We start from the raw sequence: 17,492 nt of genomic DNA on the forward strand, positions 1-17,492 counted from the left end.
GCTACAGCGTGCAGCCGCCGGCTCGCAGGGGGATCTTCTCCTTCCCCACGTAACGGGCCGACATGTCCGCCTTGAAGAGGTGAAGCCAGAGGTTCCAATTGACAGGAACCCCTCACAAACTGTGGCGAAGACGGCGGCCTGCATCACCGAGTTGGGATTCAGGTTGTGCAGCTCCACCTCGTAGTAGTGGAGGATGGCCCTGATCAGGCGGCCGGCCGGAACCCCGAACCCCCGGTCTAAGAACGACAGGAAGCAGACCACATAGCCCGGCGGCGGGTTTGGCTCCCTGTCGTTCGCCGAGGGAACGATCCACTCCGGGAACCCGACGTCCTTGAGGGGACGAAGGATCCCGGCCTTCACGCGCGCCTCCAACGCGGACTTGGTCACATTGCTGGGCGGCCACGCCTCGACGCCGGCCATGGCTTCGGAAGGGAGAGGAGAGTCTGCGCGGTGGAGACGGAAGAGATGGTGGAAGAAAGAGTGGGAGGCAGGGGCTTTGTGGCGCAGGAGCGAGAGGAAAGAAATCAAGCCCCCAGCGGCCGCTTTTATAGGAGGGGCGAGCCACGACCACGCCCCTGCGAGGAAGGCCAAGCGAGAGAGAGAGAGAGCAACCGTCGCGCACTAAGGTGAAAAACTCAAAGCGCCAACTCCCTCCGATTCCCGCGCCCACCGCACGCGCGCATTAATTTCGCAGGCGAAACGTCCCATCCGGCCGGGGCGAGACGGCACGGCCGTTTCGAGTCCCCGCGCGCCGCGCCTTAAAAGAAGCGCCCTGAAAAGTTATGTCAGGGCGGTTCCTTCCAGGGGACGCGGCGCCCGACCCCCCGCGGACCAAGCGTCGCAGGGAGGTCTCCGTCAGGCGCAAGATTCCGTCTCGCCCGACCCCATCACGACCCCGAGCGAAAACTGCAAGACGGTTTCCCGTCGGGCACAAATTCCGTCTCGCCCGACCCCGACGCTACAAAACGAATTTGAAAAAAGCCTTTCGAGGCCCAAAATCCCCAGGCCATGGCCACCTACGTTCCAGAGGTTGCGAGACTGACCTGCGACACAGGTTCGAACAGTCGCCTCAGGATAACTGAGCGAGGGATGACTGAAGATGAGCACAATAGAGGCCAAGGTCCGAGCCCAACAGGGAGTCGGCGCATCTTTACAGTCATATCCGAGACCCATTCGGGTGTCACGTGAGTGGGATCCCATCGAGGGAGGCATCGAGCCCTCGGAACCTAACGAATGGTTCCGACATCCACCGTGACTGCCCTCGGGTACTTTTTGAGATGTGCCCATAAGGCCACTAGCCGACCCCTATCGAACGGGACTCAGACATTTTCTCGGATCTACCCGCCTGCAGCTCCCGGGAAACGTCGTCATTCGCCCATCGAGGGTAGTACGGCACGACCCACCCCTCCTCCGAGCGAAAGGAAGAATGAGGGACGTAATTACAAGACGAGAAAGAACCTGATCGACCCTTGCGGGGAAAGGGCTCGGGGGCTTCCTCGCACCATGGGAACAGGCACTACGTGTAAAGAACACGCAACCTATCCCTTAAAACACTCCAGACTATAGTTGTCATAGGGTGAAAGCCTTTGAAGGAATAACACCATTCCTCCAAAAGGCTCGGGGGCTACACCCGGCGGGTGCGCTCGCGCGCACCCCCCGGAGAAAAATAAAAGGCTCCTAGTCAACTACAGTCCATGGGGAAAGAACCTCTAAAGAGGTGACCTCACCCCTTCAGAGGCTCGGGGGCTACTGTTGGGTACCATAATAAGGGATACCCAAATCAGAGCAATAAAAAACGCAAAACTCGCCCGACCCCTCAGGGCCTCGGACGCAAGTTCCGACTCGCCCGACCCCTCAGGGCCTCGGACGCAAGTTCCGACTCGCCCGACCCCTCAGGGCCTCGGACGCAAGTTCCGACTCGCCCGACCCCGTCCAGGCTCGGGCACCGGACCCCACTCCGCCTGGGCAGCAAGACTTCCGCCACACGGCGCCCGTACCTACGACATGACAGACGCGATGGCTTCCATACCGCAGCAGGGCAAGGCGACAACTATTCCAACCACCCTGGGCACTGCAGCATCACCTTTTTCACTATGTGCCCTTACCTCTTTCAGTGCAGCGTACTGCCGCACAGTAGAAAGGGAATGGGAGAGGTAAATCAGCACCACTATTTGGGGTCTTTTCCCACTATTGACGAGATGTGAAGCAGTGCTGGCGATCCGACCCCCGCGACCCCTACAGGGCTCGGTAACCCTCTACCGGAACAGTCATGCCGTCAACCATCCCTCAAGGACGAGATGGACCAGCGCCAACAGGGTCGGGACTGTGGTTTCACCATTCCACCCAGGGGAATCAACTCATGTAAATCTTTGTCTCCCCTTGAGGCTATAAAAGGGGAGCCAAGACTCATAGCTAGGAGTAAGGAGTTCAGAAGATCCACACGCACACAACACTCTTTCACAGAGTAGCGATCACCACTCTGTCCACCACTAAGCCGAGACCTGGGACTTAGCCCTCTCTCGCAACCGGCTTGTACCTCCTACTACAAGCACCATTGGGTGCAAGGTTATACAGAATCTACAGCCACACTGGACGTAGGGCATTCTTGGCCCGAACCAGTATAAACTCTCTGTGTCTCACTTGCATCACCATCCAAATTTGGATAGTCACGCAGACTTATACTTGTTGGTGCCTAGACCACGAGTCTAGACGCCGACACTTTTCTTTGCTTGCTTCTGCTTGTTGGTGTACGGTGTCTCTCTGTTTGGGTGAGGGCGGCTGTGGTGTGCACCGAGGGCCCTGATTTCTGCTCCGGTCCGGGGACTCGACTGGGAGGCTGGCTGGCTCGGACGTCGGACCTGGGCTGGGCTAATTTGTTCTCTCCTATCCCCGGCGACCTGTTACTGTTTCATCCACTTCGCTGGACTGTTTCTGCTGTGGCTCGGACGTCTGTGCACGACCTGCTTCATGGGGAATTCTTTCTGTACCTCCATCCATGTCCCAATTGCGCTTGTCTTGTGCGCCACACTGCCACTGCCACTGCCACTGCTCGAGTACCAAGCACCAACGCACCAGGCAACAAGTACCTACGCACCAGGCTACGCCGGTTACGGTAGATCTCAAACGAACAGGTTTGTATCAATATATATATTAATTAGGCCTTATTTAGATGTAATTTTTTTTAGATTTCGTTACTGTAGCATTTTCGTTTGTTTGTGGCAAATATTATTAACTAGGGTCAAAAAATATTAACTAGGGTCAAAAAATTCGTCTCACGATTTACAAGCAAACTGTATAATTAGTTTTTGTTTTCGTCTATATTTAGTGCTTCATGCATGTGCCGTAAGATTCGATGTGATGAGGAATCTTGAAATTTTTTTGGAATTCGGTGGTAACTAAACAAGGCCTTAGTAGAGCATGGAAATATCTACGACTAAGTATAATTGAGCTTGAACAACTAGGCCTTGTTTAGTTCCATTTTTTTAAAAAAATAGACATGGTAGTATTTTCGTTTGTATGTGACAAATATTATCTAATCATAGACTAACTAGGCTTCGTAAATTACCAGCAAACTATATAATTAGTTATTTTTAATATATATTTAACGCTCCATGTACCATCAGATTTGATGTGGCAGGAAATCTAAAAAAAATTACAATATTTTTGGAAACTAAACAATGCCTTAGCAAAGGAGTTCTTGCAAAAGTTTTTGCTCTACCTCAAGTTTTTTTTGTTGAGAAAAAATCATTGGCGATCTCTTAACTTAGCTCAAGGTGTCATCTAGGTCCCTAAACTTTAAAGTGATATAAGTGACTCCCTAAACTAGGCAGAGAGTGTCAATGAAGTCCCTAAACTTTTAAGGTGGTCACTGCAGATCTTAAATTTGGCAAAGGGTGTCATCTAGATCCCTAAACTTTTAAGTTGATCACCGCAGGTCCATAAACTTGGCTGACGGTGTCATCGCGATCCAAATATGGTCTAACTCACTCTATAAGTTGGTGTCACATTATCACTATAAGTTAGACGTGTATCCACCATGTGTCAGTTAATCAATTATTATTTATATATATAATATTTATCATGAAATTATAATTATGTAAAATAATTTGCATCAACAAAAAATAAATTAAAGTATTAAAAAATTACAACAACAAATAATTTATATCAGCAAAAAAATTTACAACAAATATACTATAATACCTTCATTAGAACTTTTAATACTATAATACTAGTATTAGAACTTTTAATAAAAGTATTATTAAAAGTTGTATAATATTATACAGTAATACTATAAATATTATTATTCTCTAAGTTTAATATTATTTTAATACTATTAATGATACATGAATATTAACTTAATTTTACTATTTTCTATTTTAGTTTAAACCAAATATATTTGTTGTTGTAAAAATATGTTATATAATTTCGTAATAGATATTATATAAGTAATGATTGATTAATTGATACATATTGGATCCACGTCTAATATAGAATCAATGTGCCATACCAGTTTATAGAGTGGGTTAGATCATATTTGGACCGAGATGATATTGTCGGCCAAGTTTAGGGACTTAGATGACACCTTCTGTCAAGTTTAAAAACTTGGGGTGATCACCTTAAAAGTTTAATGACCTGGATGACACCCTCTAGCAATTTTAGAAACTTATAAATATGACTTTGAAAGTTTATGGACCTAGATGACATTTTGAGTCAAGTTAAAGGACCACCGATGACACTTTGAGCCAATTTGCTATTCATTCGTACTCTTAGATGAATTTTTGTGCACGTCTAGTGGTGCTATCGTGCATTTGATAATTGTAAGTGGTGATACTTTTTCCGAAAACTAGGTCAAAAAAAACCATTTTGACATTGGATGATTGCTAGAACTATAATTTGGAGTGGAATGAACTGCGAACAAATTCTGTTACGTCTAAAGTCTGAACTTTTAACAGATGGTATCATAGGATCTGTACTATTCAAATCTAATTAAACAGTCTTAGCATTCCATTATCAATGCTGAAATTTATATTCCAGTTACCTGCTTGTTCCCCTGTCGTTTAGTTTGTTAAAGAACTCCTTTTTCTTATAAGAACTATACTAGTGTATGTTATAAGATAAGTGTCCCATTCAATATTTGTTCACCGAGTATTTTTGCAAACAATGTTTTAAAAAAATATGTATTCACTGTTGTCAGTATATAGATCGAGAAATCAACATGTCTAATTGTTGTCATAGGCTCACAACAAAATTTAATGGGCATGTCGCCCAACCCAACAGCCAAGAAGCCCGTCAAGTCGGTAAGGTGGGCCTAGTATGGCTTTGAGTTGGCCCGTAAGGTCCTGATGGATGTGATTTGTTCCAACGCCCAATATTGGCGCGTGTCGCTTAAACAATACTACTCACTGCATTCCACGGAAAACATCATTCTTGCTTATGGAGAAGCATATATAAAAAGTAATGACATTTATCATATATAATTAGTATTGATAGATAAGTCGTTAAATATATTCTCATAATAATTTGTTTCGAGTTACATATGTTGCTAATACTTACTACAAATCTAATTAAACTTACACGAATCCTATAGCAACAATTTTAGTATGTGTGGAAGAAAAAAAGAAAAGTCCTGTTCCGTTCTAAATTATTAGACATTTTAGCCTAGATATAAACTAAAAACAATTTATATAAAAATTCAATGATCTTATAATTTAAAATAAAAAATAGTATTTTTAAGGTTCTAAACTAATCACCTGCTTCTATAAAAGTTTCATTATTAATCTGATTCTTCAAGTTACCTCTCTGCCAATGATCTACTGCTTCTCCAAGTTACATCTCTTCGCTTAGGCACCCACCCCGGCCTCGGGTCCGGCACGGCTACTACTGCATGCCATGCTCACGCAAGGGGCGACGAGGGAGACACCACGTCCGGCCAACCGAGTTCGTCTGGCCAATTTCCTAGGATAGGTTTGCCCCGAATCTCGGGGTATATTTTGATAGAAGAGTGGCAACATCCCTTCGTTTATCAACTGATCACCAATATACTCCAGCGTCCACAAAGAGTGTTATTCTCACTTATTGAGAAATCAAACGGTACGGTTTCAACTTTAACAAAAAAAATATTTAAGAAAATATTATATTTATTGTGCATAACTAATATCATTAAATATATTTTTATAAAAAAATATTTGAGGGTACAAATATTGCTAATGTTTTTTTTATAAACCTATTACATTTTAAAGAAAACTTTGACTAACGTAAACCTCAAAAGTCAGTATGACATTCTGTTTTCTTTAGAATGAAGGGAGTAAGACAAAACCACTCTATCTCATTCTCCCATTCCTTCAACCAAATACAATAACACCATTAGGGCCAGACCTAGCCAACTGGCAACCAGCAGCTCATTACCAGAAATATTTAGGCCTTGTTTAGTTCCGAAAAGATTTCGGATTTCGGTACTGTAGCACGTTTGTTTGTTTGTGACAAATATTATCTAATTATAAACTAACTAGGATCAAAAGATTCGTCTCGCGATTTCCAGCTAAACTGTGTAATTAGTTTTTGCTTTCGTCTATATTTAATGCTTCATGCATGTGCCACAAGATTTGATGTGACGAGAAATCTTGAAAAGTTTTTGCTTTTTGGGTGAACTAAACAAGGCCTTATACTGGAGTTTGGAGTACTCTCGATACCTTATGGCGGGTAGACGGAATATTGCCAGACCTGACGAGACACCAGGGCTGCGCACTACACAGTGCTGGGACGGTTTCGATCAAATTTTGTTTCATTCTACTTACGGCGAATATGCTCAATGGCAGTACCGATATACTCCAAAACTTGAAGGCTTGTTTGTTGACGGTAATTATCTTACTATATTCTTCTTACATATCCTCGATTTAATACGAATGTTTATAAATTTTTTAAATTTAATGACGCTATATTTTTAGTGGTAGGCGACGTCCCAACAATAATAAGGCATTTGATGACTTTGTGAATCTTATGATCTACCAACTTAGTTCTTCGAATATACTTATAGAGATAGGATTCACATAAATATGTTTATAGGAGTGAGTGTGCATGTATTTTGAGTGTTTGTGTTGTATAATTTTAAAAAAATAATTCTTGCAGAAATTTAAAAGAATTTCATCGTTCCAAACTAAACGAGTTGAGATGCTGGTCTAAAGACTTCAAGGATTCCGTCAGGTGCGTGCAAATTTGTTTACCCGTGCATGGAAGTGGCGTTCATTATGACCATCAATTCATCTCAATTGTTATGCGTCACGTCCCGGTAGCTTATCATATACTCCCTCCATCCCAAATTGTAAGTCATTTCAAGAATTTTGGAGAGTCAAAACATTTTTATGTTTGACCAAATTTATAGAGAAAAATACTAAGATTTGTAACGTAAAGTGAGTATATTATGAAAATATAATTAAGGAAGAATTTAATGATACTTAGTTGGTATCATAATAATTATTATTTTATTATATAAATTTAGTCAAATTTAGAAAAGTTTAACTCTCTGAGATTCTTGGAATGACTTACAATTTGGGATGGAGGAAGTATGACGTATCAGGATACATCTGGTGTCATATTCTCTGTCACGATGATCTGGCATGCCTGACTGATCAGGTACGGAGAGTAGTACGTCGTTTCCGCCATTTCATTTCAGACAGCTTCCCGTGGTTTGCTGAAGTATCGTTGGGCTCCAGCTTATCACTGAATCTGTCAGTTATTTATTGGTGTTTTTTTTATAAATCAATAGTCAAACAAATAAGACGTTTGTTAGCAACTGATTAATTAGCACGAACATGTCTATTAGTCTATACTACCTCTATTCGTTTTAAATTTGATCAAGTTTATATAAATAATATTAATCTTTTTCTCTAGATATTTTTTATAAAAATATATTTTAAAACTAATTTAATGATATTTATTTTGTATTATAAATGTTTATATTTTTTATATAAATTTAATCTAAGTTTAATTCATTTGACTTCTCAAAAATTGAGAATTACATTCATTTATAAACTTATAAATGAAAGGAGTAATATATCACTCGCCCATTCATAACCTCGTAGTAATCTAGATCATTACAGGTGGATAAGACACGGGCACCTGTAGTAGAGCCGATCGATTTGTCCAGGAACAGCGTCATGTTTGTGCAAAATTCCTTCCCAGCTGGTGCAGCTAGCTACAGGGCATTCCTGCAGTCCTCCGTCTGTAGCTAGTAGTAGTTGAGCAGAAGCAACGCCTACAATCAGATGCCGCCCCTCCAGCTCCAGGGGTCGAGCAGCTCGTGAAGACGCGCGGCAGGAGCAGGGAACTTCGTCAACTCCTGTATCTATCTAGCTACTGGCCGTCGTACACATGCTATGCTGTATGCTTCGAAACTGCACTGTGATCAGGAGGTAACGTTCTGCACTCCTGGCTCATTTTCGTTAAACTTGACGTTCTCTGCTCCCAAGGCCTGGCAGAGACGGTATTACACCTGCCCTCACTCTCGGCTTGCAGCGTCTCTTCCTCTCTCTCAGCATGCACCGCGTCTCTTCCTCTCCCTGCATGCGCGCCAGGCCGCATCTCTTCCTCTTCCCGCATGCAGCGTCGGGCCAATCCGCCGTGCCCATTACCCAATCAATGCGCCATGCAGAACTTCTATGGAAAAGTAAGCAAAAAAAGGCGCCTAGGAGGGGCATTCTGCCGAGACCTCAGCCACTTTTTTTTTTTTCTGAATTCAGCTTAGGGCTACTTTGGAAGCCAATAACCTCGCCGGGATCCCTGTGATTGTCCGGGGTGAGAAACCCACCGATTAATCTGTCCCGGGGGCAATCCACGGAGATGCAAAGCAGATCTCAGGTAGCAATAGGCTGGCCGTGTGGCATTCGACTCAAGCCCGCAATCTACCACTAACGACATTCAGTGTGCACTCAGCTTGTCCACTCTACATTACTGTATGTTTTAGGTCGTAAAAAGTGTACACGGCGTTTTTGGTTTTCAAGCTGAAATTTGAATTCCATCAGGCACGTATTCCACCACTCTAATTAATATCGGTCAATTTTGCAAAAAAAAAGTTATAGAAAATAAGCAAACAAATACTCCCTCCATCCCAAATTGTAAGTCATTCCAAGAATCTTAGAGAGTCAAATTTTTCTAAGTTTAACCAAATTTATATTATAAAATAATAATTATTATGGTACTAACTAAGTATCATTAGATTCTTTCTTAATTATATTTTCATAGTATACTCACTTTACGTTACAAATCTTAGTATTTTCTCTATAATTTTGGTCAAACATGAAAATGCTTTGACTCTCTAAGATTCTTGGAATGGCTTAGAGCATCTTCAAGGGTTTTGCATGCATTTGAGTAATTTGCCAAAAAGCTCCAAAAGGGGTATCCAACGGTTTTGCATTTGGAGTTTGCAATTTGGGCAATTTGGTAAATGAGAGAGCAAACTTGGTAAAAATACCAAGTTGTGGACGACTTTGCAAACCTGGTCGCACGAGCAAAGTCACGCGCAAGTATTTTTATCCTTTGCATTTTGTTATAGGCAGGGGCGGATGTGCGGCCCGTGCTGCCAGGGCTGTAGCACGGGGCGAAGCTCAATAGCAGTGGAGAATTGTTTCATAAAAAACACACAAAAAGGCTATCAGGCCCATTAGCCCCCCACGATAGGGATTCAGCCCATTAACCTCTATTATTTAGCCCCCCCTGTGCTTCGTTTCTAGATCCGCCACTGGTTATAGGAGTTTGCAAACAACAATAAATGACAAGTTAATTTACCAAAGCCTTTGGAGATGCTCTTACAATTTGGGATGGAGGGAGTATAACACTAAATCACTAAATTAGCTCCATAAAATATGTCTTCACTCTACATTAATTTAGTATACTTTTGTGTTTACATTTTTATGCTAGGAATACCTAACTAAATTTCCGACTCCGTCACTGCTATTTGCACAAAAACATTTTTAAATAAAAAATCATAAATGTTGCAATCAAAAAACGCTAGCAGCTTGCGTTATGTAAAGTGACCTTGTAAGTTAGAAAAAAAATAAAATGATGTACTACTATAAATTTATAAGGTGTTTGATTTGAAGAATGATTTAATCCATCGTCTACTATTTCTTCCTTTTCTTATTTTGTTTATGGAATAAAATAGGTTTGACGTACCACCATCTCATTTATCACAAGCTAATAATTATTACTACTATAAAAAAATAAAGTCATTCCACCAAATTTGAGGAATAACCTCATGATACACCACCTCATCAAAGATAGAATAATTTCTCAAAACCAAACACGCCTTAGTACGGAGTGAATCTCTATTGCCCACGCTACTACAGCTGGTACATGTCTAGTTCTTATTAGTACACTCGCTTCCCTATATGACCGAACAACGGTTTTAGTGATCCTTTTGGCATGTACTACGTAACAGAGGCTCGCACCTCGCAGTGAAGCTGTACCACCAGCACCCGATCGACGATCGAAGGACGAATTTTAATTACCTCCAGTCAAATGTAGAGCACATTCACGCAAGAAGCATTGTCTTGCAACGGCGAGGTCGATCCACGTTTCCCCGCTCCACCAAGGCGCCTATAAATACCACGCCAGAGCGCGCTTGAATCCCGTGCACCACCGGCCCACACCACCACACATCTGAGCCTTCTTCACTCTCTCCAGTCTCCACCACTCAGCTAGATCACCAAAGCAAAGTGCCATGGCGAAGCAGGCGGTGGCGATGCTCGTGTCCGTGGCGCTGCTGGTCGTGGTGGTGGTGGCGGTGACGAGCGCGGGCGGGGCGTCGGCGCAGCAGTGCAACGTGTCCCTGCTGGCGGTGTGCGCGCCGGCGGTCATCAGCGGGTCGGCGCCCACGGCGCCGTGCTGCGCCAACCTGCGCGCGCAGCAGCCGTGCTTCTGCCAGTACGCGCGCAACCCGGCGTACAGCAGCTACATCAGCAGCCCCAACGCCCGCCGCACGCTCACCTCCTGCGGCATCGCCGTCCCGAGCTGCTAGGCGCCCCGGCCGGCCGGCGGCCGCGCGCGCGCTTTGCCTCTCGCTCTCGTCTCGTGGTGTAGTGTGGCGTCTGAATAAAATCAGTTGATCATCGTGGTGTGCGTGCCTTATGAACCGACTGAAGATGCGCTTATGCATGTCAATCGGTCTATTTATTTATATATATATATATATATATCGTATTTGTGCCTCATCATATGGACAATATATAATATCAGGTGTGATGGTGTATTTGTGTCATGAATGAAGATGTTCTTCGTTTGCTTGCCGGGAGCGTTATTCATGCCAGACGGCGATGGCGTAGTAGCCCCAGCGCCGCCGCTGCAAGCCGGCAAACCATCAAGATTTCCATTTAACTCCTAGATAGCATGCATGTTCATGGGCTCATGGCGTCTTTATTACAGTACTTATTACTGGACGTGCTTTCTACAACTTGGGGCTCCAAGATTATTTATTTAACAATCACGTCGTAACAGTTCCTCTTAGAAACGGATGACGTGCACAAAAAAATATTAATTCGCCACAGAAAGCATCTTTAGTGGCAAATCGAGTGACAAAACATTGTTTTGCCACTATTTAACAAGGTATGTGTGGCAAAAAAAATACCTCACTGATATGATATTTATTAGTGGCAAAAAAAATTATCGCCACAAGACACACAATTAGTGAGATATTTGCCGCTAATTGGTGAAAAAACTAATTTTGTCACTCTTCTGTTGGTTATTAGTGACGAAATATTAATTCACCATAAAAAACATCTTTAGTGACAAATCGAGTGGCATTGTTTGCCACTATTTAACAAGGTATTTGTGGCAAAAAAATATTACCTCAATGATGTAACATCTACTAGTGGCAAAAATATTATCATCACAGGACACATAATTAGTTAGAAAATATTGTGGGTAAGCTATTTGTCCAAACACTTATTCTAAAAATCTATAAAATATTATCTAAATTCATGGTTCGCATAGTAGATGTGATTTGCTGACGAACTTTATCATGTAATTTAGTATCTAACATCTAATTTTGAGCGAGTGTATTCTTAAGCAATTTTTTATTTCACTTGAGGGCATGTGTTACAAAATGATGACATTGAAACCATGAATTTATTAGGTGAACTTTCCCAAATACTGCAGCTCCAGCATGTGCAGTTGCTGCTAAGCAATGTGCATAAGTTTTGGAAGGCCTGGTCTCAATGGTGGTCGAAACAGATGCACATCCCAACTTGATGAGCTTAGTTCTTTGTGTCGAACGCAAATGTTATGTTTTTTCTTGATGAAATTATTGGCACACCATGTCTGAGCTTAGTTCTTTGTGTCGAATGCAAATGTTATGTTTTTTCTTGATGAAATTATTGGCACACCATGTCTTACATTTCTCAAAAAATCTTATTGTGAGAAAAAGTTTTGCCTCTATAATATATGTGAGGATGAGTCACATCACAAATGAAATATATTTGTGCTGACAAGGTACCACCTTTTCCAATATAAATTGTGGCGATCAAATTGACACAGTTGTAACTAAAACAGTGAGAACAAATATTGACACTATAAACTTGTATAATGGCAAACTTTGGTCACCGATATGTAGTCTTTAGTGACCTTATAATTTGTCACTTTTACAATGTTTAACTGTGACTGCCATATATACTCTATATTCATGTCAACCATTCTCACCACGAAAAACGACGCTATAAGTGGCAATTTTTTTTGTCACTGATGCATATGTTTTTGTGACAAAAAATGGTGCCACAAATTGCCAATTTACTAGTGACACCACAATTCATCACTAAAAAGTACAACCATTTGTGGGGAACAAAAAATCATCACTAGAGTATTTATGAGACGAGTATTTGTGGTGACTAGTGGCGATGTAAAAAGACACCATAAAGGTTGGTCTGTGGCAAAAAAAAAACATGCTTTTGTAATAAAAATTTTTGCCACAAAAACTCTACCCTTGTGGTGGGCTTTGGCATGCCGCTCTAACACATACGAACGCATGAGAAAGATTGACCACATAAACACATTTTACTTTGATATCATAAAAGTACGGATATAGATATATCCAAAAGGTATAGATATATATACAAATAGAGATAGAGATATTATATATGAAATAGATAGAGATAGATATATATTCACTAAACGGTACTTACACACTCTAACTTGTATGGGCACACCGAAGAATGCCAAATAAATATAATATATAAAATAGATGAAGATAGATAGATATCCACTAAACGGTACTTACACACTCTAACTCGTACGGGCATGGAAGAATGACAAATCAGGGAAATGTTTCTTATTACAAATATATTGAGTCGAGCTCTACACAATGCCCCTTGACATGTGCTGATCTCTATGGCGCCTATAAATACCACGCCCCAGAGCGCTACATTCAGCCTTCATCATCACTCTCTCCACTCGACCACTAGCTCAGATCGAGGAAGGCTGCGCGAGCCAAGAAGCTACCGGTACGCGTGCACCAAGCAAGTGCCATGGCGAAGCAGGCGGTGGCGATGCTCGTGGCCCTAGCGCTGGTCGTGGCGGCGGCGATGAGCGCCGGCGGTGCGTCGGCGGTGCAGTGCAACCCGGCGCAGCTGGTGGTGTGCGCGCCGGCGGTCATCAACGGGTCGCCGCCCACGGCGTCCTGCTGCTCCAACCTGCGCGCGCAGGAGTCATGCTTCTGCGAGTACGCGCACAACCCGGCGTTCCGCAAGTACATCGACAGCCCCAACGCCGGCCGCACGCTCACCTCCTGCGGCATCCCCATCCCGGACTGCTAGGCGACCGGCCGGCGGTCGCGCGTTGTGTGTCGTGCGGCTGCGGCGTATGAATAAATTAGAGTTGTGAAATCAGTTCTATAGAGATGCATTTGTGCCTGTCGATCGGTCTAGTATTATCGTACTGTATTTGTACTATCTCGAAATATGGACAATATTACCAAGAGTGATGGTGTATTTGTGTCATGGTGAAAATGTTTTTGGTTTGCACGGAACATTCATGCTAGACAACGCGATGGCGTAGCCCAGCGCCGCCCGCTGGAAGTCTGCAAGCTTGGCTACATTTATTGCATAAAGACTATTTTCACACTACATTGTGGTGCCCTAAACCCTAATCGTGCGGAAAACGAATTTCATATATCATGCCTAAGCATATGCACACAACTCTAACTTGTTTTGGGCACATAAGACAGAGATTCATCTAATAATCACACATGTGTTTCCATTCGCTTTGGATCAAACTCTGCACCATGCAATATTCTAGTAACTCGTATATATGCATGGACACGGGAGAGTGTCAAACCACATAAACATTCTGTACTCCAAATTGTCTTAAGTCTAATTCCACACAATACCTTAGACATGCTGCTCTAGTTAACTGTACGCATATTGAGGGAACCAAGGACCACATAAACGCTTTGTACTTTAATCTAAATAATGCATTTGTAGACATAGACAAAAATGAGGTAAATATAATATTGATACAGATATAAATACTGATATATAAGATTACAAAAGATAGAAATAGATATAAAGATATAGATAGATAAATATATCCACCGGACGGTGCTTCAACTTTCCCGTCCTCAATATATGAAAGACCACATAAACACTTATATTTTTAATATAAAAATATAGATATAGACAAAAAAAATACAAATATAGATACTGATATAAGATTATAATATATAAAAATAGAGATAAAGATAGAGGTATATACATGTCCACCACACATTACTTCAACTTTTCCTGTCCTCAATACGAAAGACCACATAAATGCTTTGTACTTTAATATATAAAAATACAGAAAGACAAAAAAATGTAAATATAATACAAGGTACTGATATAAGATTAGAATAGATAGAAATAGATATAAAGATAGAGATAGATACATATCCACCAAATAGTACTTCAACTTGGTGTCCTCAATTTCTATCCAATTTAAGAAAACCCTAAAGTGTTAGTGTTGAGTTTTCTCTTTGATCTACTCCATCTATTTTAAATTATAGTTCACTTTACTAAAATCTCTCTATCTTTGGTCACATTTTTAGAAAAAAAACATAATGACGTCTACAAATTCTAATGAATGCTTTATCAAAAAAAATATTTATTGAAGAATCTTTTAGTGTTTCTAAATGTTCGTGTATTTTTCTGTAAAACTCAGTCAAAAGTTAAACAAGGTTTACTTCGAATAAAATTAAAATACATTATAATCCAGAACTGTTGGGAGTATTTCTAATCACGCTTCTGTACCTGAAACTGAAAGCAAGAAAAGTGTTTGTTACCTAAGGGCCGCGGCGGCGGTCACGTGGTTGCTAATAAACTTGCAGACGGCGCGGCGACGGGCAGCCCGTCCCGCGTCCGCAAAGGCCGCATCATCGTACACGGGCTTATACGGCGGCCCGTTTCCATCCGCGTGCGCGTGCGGCGTTGTTGCGGCGGCCGCAAGCCCGCGCTGCCTTGCAGCCTTGCATGAAACAAGAATCGTGGTAAGTTATGTATGTGTGTGTTTATTTTGTTATTTATTACTTTATAAATTTTTTAGTGATCTATTTGTTAGCTAAAAAATATATGTAAATTATATAAAATATTATGTATCATTAGAAATATATGATTGAATTTTCTTTTACTGGTCTTTTAGATCTAGACAATGAAATTGGCAGCAAACAAGGAGAGCAACCAATCATATGGACTGACTGTTGTAACATAGTATTGAGATTTGAGAAAAGCAAATCATTTACTGAGAAAAGCAAGATCATCTCATAAAGCGAATTCATCTGCAAATTTATACCTGAGTTAGATCTCATCATCATCTTCATCTCCCATAATACATCCAGCTATGTCATCATGGGTACTACAATCTAAAACAATCAAAACAAATTATAGTAGACATGTTAGGACACAAAAGTTATTCAACTATATTATAGTAAACATGTTAGGACACAAAAGAATATGTAATCTACCTCGAAGCCAGTCTTGAAGACAGACAAGTGCTTCTACAGTATCACTAGACAGTCTGCTTCTATACTCATTTATAATCTAAGGCCCTGCACATTTCTGATTACTAATGTAGGCATTATTCAAAAATCTGCTTGATGCTACCGTGTTTTCCAACAGAAGCTTATGCTGGTTGCGGCTGGGAGATGGAAAGTGTGCCCTGTCAGATACTCAACAATGCAAAGCCATGCGTCCTCGGTGGCCAAAGGCGTGGTACTGTGAGGGTGCAGCTCTCAGCTTGCTGAAGGTATACAATATACTAGGCAGTGTAGCAGCTGCGTCAAATTTAGCCTCGCAACTTAATATACTCTACACTTGTATCTCACAGTAGTTATACCTCTATGCTCAGGACTACAAAGGAGCAGCTAATGCTTTCCTGGAACCACAAAATTCTGGATTCCCTGTCCTGAACAATCATATATCCTCAACACTAATATTGCTATCGGAATATCACAATAAATTATAGAAATACAGTTTTAGATGAAGGAATTCAGGAATATCCTACACGATTGATGAAGGGGACATAAGATCCTCACGGAACTGAAGACAATTTATAGCAAAAAGAAGCCGATCTTTTTTCTGACCACCTTTAATCAAATCTAAATCAAAACTGCACAGCGACAATGCCCCAACCATCAATTTATTGCTAGAAAGGACAAGAGCCAAATAACAATCATCGGACGACCATTGCGAATCAAGGAGATAAATTTACAGGCAAGGGGCTGGGCATACCTGCTGGCTGCTCATTGCCGGGGAAGGTCCCAACAGCGCCGGGGTGTAGGGGGGCCGTGGCGGGGGCCGATGGCGGAGTCGCCCGTGGCGATGTCTGCGGCATGGGAAGAGCCGCTCATCGAGGTTGCAACGGCGGCGGCGGCTGCGGCAGCCCTCGCGTCATCGTGTTCGTGTCTGGAGCGGCGCCGTTGGGCTTCATGTGTCCGCTCCCTAAACCCGCTTCGCATAGATGGGCTGCTGTGCGGGCTGATTTTTGCTCGCGGCACGGTCCGGCACAGCAGGCTGATGGCGCAGCCCGTGCCGTTTGCAATCGTAGTTGCTAATGCGTCGGCGGCGCCTGGTCGCGTGGGTGACGGGGTGAGCCGGTGAAGGCCGAAGATCTCAGTTCGCAGTTTGCCTAGTTCAGTGTTGTGGAGTCGCCTGTCACGCCCCGTGGCGGTGGCCAGGGTTCCGGTTCCCATTTTTTTGCCGCTGAGACCATCGGTCCCGTACTCCGGTAGTCCGGTGTCCGGTCCTGTCATCGTGGCGAGCGGTGCTGCTAGGCGAGGCGAGACCGTGCGCGTTGCGCGAGGGGGCAGAGCAAGGCAATGCACGGGCGGGCCGGTTCCGGCGAAGCGCGGCGCGTGCGCGTGGCAACAGCCCGCTCGGTGTGCTCCCCTCCGGCCTTCCGAGCCTGGTTTCGAGGCCCGTGTTAATAGCAGTTTGTTGTAGAAGAAGCATCCTTCCCTGCCGACACCGCGAAGTTCGGGC

The 17,492-nt window shown here is 42.9% G+C and overlaps 2 protein-coding genes and 2 long non-coding RNA genes across 4 annotated transcripts; 3 read left to right on the forward strand and 1 right to left on the reverse strand.

Moving 5' to 3' along the window:
• Window positions 10,629-11,242, forward strand: LOC8065193 (non-specific lipid-transfer protein 2P). Its single transcript, XM_002464362.2, has one exon. The coding sequence runs from the start codon at window positions 10,715-10,717 to the stop codon at window positions 11,009-11,011; it is 297 nt and encodes a 98-aa protein (XP_002464407.1). The 5' UTR covers window positions 10,629-10,714; the 3' UTR covers window positions 11,012-11,242.
• On the forward strand, window positions 13,394-13,970 carry LOC8067073 (non-specific lipid-transfer protein 2P). Its single transcript, XM_002464363.2, has one exon. The coding sequence runs from the start codon at window positions 13,509-13,511 to the stop codon at window positions 13,794-13,796; it is 288 nt and encodes a 95-aa protein (XP_002464408.1). The 5' UTR covers window positions 13,394-13,508; the 3' UTR covers window positions 13,797-13,970.
• Window positions 15,377-16,499, forward strand: LOC110431936. The gene is made up of 2 exons (XR_002449406.1): window positions 15,377-15,502; window positions 16,131-16,499. It is a non-coding gene; the product is annotated as an uncharacterized LOC110431936 (long non-coding RNA).
• LOC110431935 lies at window positions 15,390-16,944 on the reverse strand. The gene is made up of 3 exons (XR_002449405.1): window positions 16,743-16,944; window positions 15,805-15,874; window positions 15,390-15,480 (listed from the first exon to the last, which is right to left on the reverse strand). It is a non-coding gene; the product is annotated as an uncharacterized LOC110431935 (long non-coding RNA).

Source organism: Sorghum bicolor, chromosome 1, assembly GCF_000003195.3.
Source record: "Sorghum bicolor cultivar BTx623 chromosome 1, Sorghum_bicolor_NCBIv3, whole genome shotgun sequence".
NCBI lineage: Eukaryota > Viridiplantae > Streptophyta > Magnoliopsida > Poales > Poaceae > Sorghum > Sorghum bicolor.

Bases quoted from the DNA above. Each gene is read 5' to 3' on its own strand.
- LOC8065193 (XM_002464362.2), top strand. From the start codon at position 10,715: ATGGCGAAGCAGGCGGTGGCGATGCTCGTGTCCGTGGCGCTGCTGGTC.
- LOC8067073 (XM_002464363.2), top strand. From the start codon at position 13,509: ATGGCGAAGCAGGCGGTGGCGATGCTCGTGGCCCTAGCGCTGGTCGTG.